The sequence below is a fragment of the Coregonus clupeaformis genome, unplaced genomic scaffold, assembly GCF_020615455.1.
Source record: "Coregonus clupeaformis isolate EN_2021a unplaced genomic scaffold, ASM2061545v1 scaf0188, whole genome shotgun sequence".
Taxonomy (NCBI): Eukaryota; Metazoa; Chordata; class Actinopteri; order Salmoniformes; family Salmonidae; genus Coregonus; species Coregonus clupeaformis.
In genome coordinates this window covers 330,001-337,500 of record NW_025533643.1, presented here as the reverse complement: position 1 = coordinate 337,500, position 7,500 = coordinate 330,001, and the positions used below count along the sequence as shown (strand labels likewise).

The following is a 7,500-nucleotide window of genomic DNA, read 5'->3' as shown; positions in this document are numbered from 1 at the left end:
TTTGGCACACATGCTAACCCTAGCTACCTCTTTGGCACACATGCTAACCCTAGCTACCTCTTTGGCACACATGCTAACCATAGCTACCTCTTTGGCTCCCTTGCGTCCCTTGACGCTGCAGATGGAGAGACAGAGTCTGGCGGAGTGAGGGAGGTCCGTCATATAGATGTCATAGGACAGCCACTCATTCCACCTGGAGAGGAGAGAGAGAAGAGAAGAGGCTGATGAGATACTTTCTCTAGTTGTAGAAATGTTGTAATAACGTTGTAGATGATAATGGTTGAGCCATTGCTGGGGTTTTTGATTCATACTAAGACTTATAATATTATTGAATACAATGAAGCCGGAGGGGATGGCTTCCGTTTTATGGACTCTTAACCAACCGTGCTATTTTGTGTGTTTTTTCGCATTGTTTGTAACTTATTTTGTACATAATGTTGCTGCTACCGTCTCTTATGGCCGAAAAGAGCTTCTGGACATCAGAACAGCGATTACCCACCTTGAACTGGACAAGTAATTTTTATTTTATGAGTCGGACGAGAGGGATTTGCTCCAGACACCCGACAGGGCCCTCATTCCCGTCATTCACAGTAGAAAGAAAAGGAGATATCGCGGAAGGAGATCGGGGTGCTTGGTAAGGAGCCGGCGACGAGTGGCTAATCTGCCTTTGCCATGGATACTATTGGCCAACGTACAATCACTTGATAATAAAGTGGACGAACTACAAGCAAGTATATCCTACCAACGGGACATTAAAAACTGTAATATCTTATGTTTCACCGAGTCGTGGATGAACGACGACATGAATAACATACAGCTGGCGGGTTTTACACTGTATCGGCAGGATAGAACAGCAGACTCTGGTAAGACAAGGGGTGGCGGTCTGTGTATATTTGTAAACAACAGCTGGTGCTCCATATATAAGGAAGTCTCGAGGTTTTGCTCGTCTGAGGTACAGTATCACATGATAAACTGTAGACCACACTATTTACTAAGAGAGTTCTCATCTATATTTTTCATAGCTGTCTATTTACCACCACAAACCAATGCTGGCACTAAGACCGCACTCAACGAGCTGTATAAGGCCATAACTAAACAGGAAAACGCTCATCCAGAGGCGGCGCTCCTAGTGGCCAGGGACTTTAATGCAGGGAAACTTAAATCCGTTTTACCTAATTTCTACCAGCATGATAAATGTGCAACCAGATTAAAAAAAAACATTATTAGCTATCTTTGTTATTATTTGTTGTTAGTTGTTATTAGTCCCATCCTTCAACTCTATGCAATACCTCCCATCTGTCTCTTAACACCATCCATATAGGATTTCTATTTGCCATATATATTTCAACCGTACTGTGATGTTTTACAAAAGTTCTGAACCTTTCTATTCTCATTGCTTCTACATATTGTGAATTAAAAATAAACATTTTTGCTAAAAGTATTATTATATTATTGATCGATTGACTATGACTTTTCAGATCACCCAGTAATGCTATCTGCAAGGTTAGCTCCAGGTAAATATTGCAATCCTTTAGCCATTCCTGGACCTGTGACCAAAAACAAGCTACAAATGGACAGTACCAAAACAAATGATCTAATGATTCTGTCTCTTCACAGCAAAATCTGCAGAGCTGGGAAGATTGTATCCCCCATATAAATAACATTCTATTGGTAGCAATAATTTTTTATAATAATTTAAATTGAAAGATAGTAGTGTTTTAGTACTGTTGCTGTAGTAATGTTGTTGTAGTGTTATACTAATGTTGTAGTAATGTTGTTGTAGTAATGTTGTAGTAGTACTGTAGTAATGTTATAGTAGTGTTATAGTAATGTTGTAGTAATGTTGCTGTAGTAGTGTTGTAGTAATGTTGTAGTACTGTTGCTGTAGTAATATTGTAGTAATGTAGTGTTGCTGTAGTAATGTTGTAGTAATGTTGTAGTAATGTTGTAGTAGTGTTATAGTAATGTTGTAGTAGTGTTGTAGTAATGTTGTAGTAGTGTTGTAGTAATGTTGTAGTAGTGTTGTAGTAGTGTTGTAGTAATGTTGTAGTAGTGTTGTAGTAATGTTGTAGTAGTGTTTTATTTGTGTTGTAGTAATGTTGTAGTAGTACTGTAGTAATGTTGTAGTAATGTAGTGGTGCTGTAGTAATGTTGTAGTAGTGTTATAGTAATGTTGTAGTAGTGTTGTAGTAATGTTGTAGTAGTGTTGTAGTAATGTTGTAGTAGTGTTGTAGTAGTGTTGTAGTAATGTAGTGGTGCTGTAGTAATGTTATAGTAGTGCTGTAGTAATGTTATAGTAGTGTTGTAGTAATGTTGTAGTAGTGTTGTAGTAATGTTGTAGTAGTGTTGCTGTAGTAATATTGTAGTAATTTAGTGGTGCTGTAGTAATGTTGTAGTAATGTTGTAGTAGTGTTTTATTTGTGTTGTAGTAATGTTGTAGTGGTACTGTAGTAATGTTGTAGTAATGTAGTGGTGCTGTAGTAATGTTGTAGTAGTGTTATAGTAATGTTGTAGTAGTGTTGTAGTAATGTTGTAGTAGTGTTGTAGTAATGTTGTAGTAGTGTTGTAGTAGTGTTGTAGTAATGTTGTAGTAGTGTTGTAGTAATGTTGTAGTAATGTTGTAGTAGTGTTTTATTTGTGTTGTAGTAATGTTGTAGTAGTACTGTAGTAATGTTGTAGTAATGTAGTGGTGCTGTAGTAATGTTATAGTAGTGTTGTAGTAATGTTGTAGTAGTGTTGTAGTAATGTTGTAGTACTGTTGCTGTAGTAATATTGTAGTAATTTAGTGGTGCTGTAGTAATGTTGTAGTAATGTTGTAGTAATGTTGTAGTAGTGTTTTATTAGTGTTGTAGTAATGTTGTAGTAGTGTTATAGTAATGTTGTAGTAGTGTTGTAGTAATGTTGTAGTACTGTTGCTGTAGTAATATTGTATTAATGTAGTAGTGTTGTAGTAATGTTGTAGTAGTGTTGTAGTAATGTTGAAGTAATGTTGTAGTAGTGTTTTATTCGTGTTGTAGTAGTGTTACCTGGGGTTGGAGCAGGGTACTCTCTGGGTGTTGACGTTGTCACACAGCGGCTCTCCTCCATGATATATACCTGTTCTAACATAGATCTAAAACAGTTGATCAGTTATATGACAGGAGACAACTTGATGTCAACATACACAGATATCATTATGGAGACTGTCTGTCTCCCCCTACCTTGTCTATATCTCTGATATCATTATGGAGACTGTCTGTCTCCCCCTACCTTGTCTATATCTCTGATATCATTATGGAGACTGTCTGTCTCCCCCTACCTTGTCTATATCTCTGATATCATTATGGAGACTGTCTGTCTCCCCCTACCTTGTCTATATCTCTGATATCATTATGGAGACTGTCTGTCTCCCCCTACCTTGTCTATATCTCTGATATCATTATGGAGACTGTCTGTCTCCCCTACCTTGTCTATATCTCTGATATCATTATGGAGACTGTCTGTCTCCCCCTACCTTGTCTATATCTCTGATATCATTATGGAGACTGTCTGTCTCCCCCTACCTTGTCTATATCTCTGATATCATTATGGAGACTGTCTGTCTCCCCTACCTTGTCTATATCTCTGATATCATTATGGAGACTGTCTGTCTCCCCCTACCTTGTCTATATCTCTGATATCATTATGGAGACTGTCTGTCTCCCCTACCTTGTCTATATCTCTGATATCATTATGGAGACTGTCTGTCTCCCCCTACCTTGTCTATATCTCTGATATCATTATGGAGACTGTCTGTCTCCCCCTACCTTGTCTATATCTCTGATATCATTATGGAGACTGTCTGTCTCCCCCTACCTTGTCTATATCTCTGATATCATTATGGAGACTGTCTGTCTCCCCCTACCTTGTCTATATCTCTGATATCATTATGGAGACTGTCTGTCTCCCCTACCTTGTCTATATCTCTGATATCATTATGGAGACTGTCTGTCTCCCCCTACCTTGTCTATATCTCTGATATCATTATGGAGACTGTCTGTCTCCCCTACCTTGTCTATATCTCTGATATCATTATGGAGACTGTCTGTCTCCCCCTACCTTGTCTATATCTCTGATATCATTATGGAGACTGTCTGTCTCCCCCTACCTTGTCTATATCTCTGATATCATTATGGAGACTGTCTGTCTCCCCCTACCTTGTCTATATCTCTGATATCATTATGGAGACTGTCTGTCTCCCCCTACCTTGTCTATATCTCTGATATCATTATGGAGACTGTCTGTCTCCCCCTACCTTGTCTATATCTCTGATATCATTATGGAGACTGTCTGTCTCCCCCTACCTTGTCTATATCTCTGATATCATTATGGAGACTGTCTGTCTCCCCCTACCTTGTCTATATCTCTGATATCATTATGGAGACTGTCTGTCTCCCCCTACCTTGTCTATATCTCTGATATCATTATGGAGACTGTCTGTCTCCCCCTACCTTGTCTATATCTCTGATATCATTATGGAGACTGTCTGTCTCCCCCTACCTTGTCTATATCTCTGATATCATTATGGAGACTGTCTGTCTCCCCCTACCTTGTCTATATCTCTGATATCATTATGGAGACTGTCTGTCTCCCCCTACCTTGTCTATATCTCTGATATCATTATGGAGACTGTCTGTCTCCCCCTACCTTGTCTATATCTCTGATATCATTATGGAGACTGTCTGTCTCCCCCTACCTTGTCTATATCTCTGATATCATTATGGAGACTGTCTGTCTCCCCCTACCTTGTCTATATCTCTGATATCATTATGGAGACTGTCTGTCTCCCCCTACCTGTCTATATCTCTGATATCATTATGGAGACTGTCTGTCTCCCCCCTACCTTGTCTATATCTCTGATATCATTATGGAGACTGTCTGTCTCCCCCTACCTTGTCTATATCTCTGATATCATTATGGAGACTGTCTGTCTCCCCTACCTTGTCTATATCTCTGATATCATTATGGAGACTGTCTGTCTCCCCCTACCTTGTCTATATCTCTGATATCATTATGGAGACTGTCTGTCTCCCCCTACCTTGTCTATATCTCTGATGTCATTATGGAGACTGTCTGTCTCCCCCTACCTTGTCTATATCTCTGATATCATTATGGAGACTGTCTGTCTCCCCCTACCTTGTCTATATCTCTGATGTCATTATGGAGACTGTCTGTCTCCCCTACCTTGTCTATATCTCTGATGTCATTATGGAGACTGTCTGTCTCCCCTACCTTGTCTATATCTCTGATATCATTATAGAGACTGTCTGTCTCCCCCTACCTTGTCTATATCTCTGATATCATTATAGAGACTGTCTGTCTCCCCCTACCTTGTCTATATCTCTGATATCATTATGGAGACTGTCTGTCTCCCCCTACCTTGTCTATATCTCTGATATCATTATGGAGACTGTCTGTCTCCCCCTACCTTGTCTATATCTCTGATGTCATTATGGAGACTGTCTGTCTCCCCCTACCTTGTCTATATCTCTGATATCATTATAGAGACTGTCTGTCTCCCCCTACCTTGTCTATATCTCTGATATCATTATAGAGACTGTCTGTCTCCCCCTACCTTGTCTATATCTCTGATATCATTATGGAGACTGTCTGTCTCCCCTACCTTGTCTATATCTCTGATATCATTATAGAGACTGTCTGTCTCCCCCTACCTTGTCTATATCTCTGATGTCATTATGGAGACTGTCTGTCTCCCCCTACCTTGTCTATATCTCTGATGTCATTATGGAGACTGTCTGTCTCCCCCTACCTTGTCTATATCTCTGATGTCATTATGGAGACTGTCTGTCTCCCCCTACCTTGTCTATATCTCTGATATCATTATGGAGACTGTCTGCCTCCCCCTACCTTGTCTATATCTCTGATATCATTATGGAGACTGTCTGCCTCCCCCTACCTTGTCTATATCTCTGATATCATTATGGAGACTGTCTGTCTCCCCCTACCTTGTCTATATCTCTGATATCATTATGGAGACTGTCTGTCTCCCCCTACCTTGTCTATATCTCTGATATCATTATGGAGACTGTCTGTCTCCCCCTACCTTGTCTATATCTCTGATATCATTATGGAGACTGTCTGTCTCCCCCTACCTTGTCTATATCTCTGATATCATTATGGAGACTGTCTGTCTCCCCCTACCTTGTCTATATCTCTGATATCATTATGGAGACTGTCTGTCTCCCCTACCTTGTCTATATCTCTGATATCATTATGGAGACTGTCTGTCTCCCCTACCTTGTCTATATCTCTGATATCATTATGGAGACTGTCTGTCTCCCCTACCTTGTCTATATCTCTGATATCATTATGGAGACTGTCTGTCTCCCCCTACCTTGTCTATATCTCTGATATCATTATGGAGACTGTCTGTCTCCCCCTACCTTGTCTATATCTCTGATATCATTATGGAGACTGTCTGTCTCCCCCTACCTTGTCTATATCTCTGATATCATTATGGAGACTGTCTGTCTCCCCCTACCTTGTCTATATCTCTGATATCATTATGGAGACTGTCTGTCTCCCCCTACCTTGTCTATATCTCTGATATCATTATGGAGACTGTCTGTCTCCCCCTACCTTGTCTATATCTCTGATATCATTATGGAGACTGTCTGTCTCCCCCTACCTTGTCTATATCTCTGATATCATTATGGAGACTGTCTGTCTCCCCCTACCTTGTCTATATCTCTGATATCATTATGGAGACTGTCTGTCTCCCCCTACCTTGTCTATATCTCTGATATCATTATGGAGACTGTCTGTCTCCCCCTACCTTGTCTATATCTCTGATATCATTATGGAGACTGTCTGTCTCCCCCTACCTTGTCTATATCTCTGATATCATTATGGAGACTGTCTGTCTCCCCCTACCTTGTCTATATCTCTGATATCATTATGGAGACTGTCTGTCTCCCCCTACCTTGTCTATATCTCTGATATCATTATGGAGACTGTCTGTCTCCCCCTACCTTGTCTATATCTCTGATATCATTATGGAGACTGTCTGTCTCCCCCTACCTTGTCTATATCTCTGATATCATTATGGAGACTGTCTGTCTCCCCCTACCTTGTCTATATCTCTGATATCATTATGGAGACTGTCTGTCTCCCCCTACCTTGTCTATATCTCTGATATCATTATGGAGACTGTCTGTCTCCCCTACCTTGTCTATATCTCTGATATCATTATGGAGACTGTCTGTCTCCCCTACCTTGTCTATATCTCTGATATCATTATGGAGACTGTCTGTCTCCCCTACCTTGTCTATATCTCTGATATCATTATGGAGACTGTCTGTCTCCCCCTACCTTGTCTATATCTCTGATATCATTATGGAGACTGTCTGTCTCCCCCTACCTTGTCTATATCTCTGATATCATTATGGAGACTGTCTGTCTCCCCCTACCTTGTCTATATCTCTGATATCATTATGGAGACTGTCTGTCTCCCCCTACCTT

The 7,500-nt window shown here is 40.3% G+C and overlaps 1 protein-coding gene across 1 annotated transcript in view; it reads right to left on the bottom strand.

Moving 5' to 3' along the window:
- zgc:158659 (uncharacterized protein LOC791141 homolog) overlaps nucleotides 1-7,500 on the bottom strand; it is a 166,174-nt gene that overhangs the window by 105,906 nt on the left and 52,768 nt on the right. Inside the window, exons 8-9 of the mRNA XM_045214037.1 lie at nucleotides 3,027-3,112; nucleotides 88-193 (exon numbers count right to left, since the gene is read on the bottom strand). Coding sequence (XP_045069972.1) covers nucleotides 88-193; nucleotides 3,027-3,112 — 192 coding nt within the window. The remainder of the gene's footprint in view (nucleotides 1-87; nucleotides 194-3,026; nucleotides 3,113-7,500) is intronic.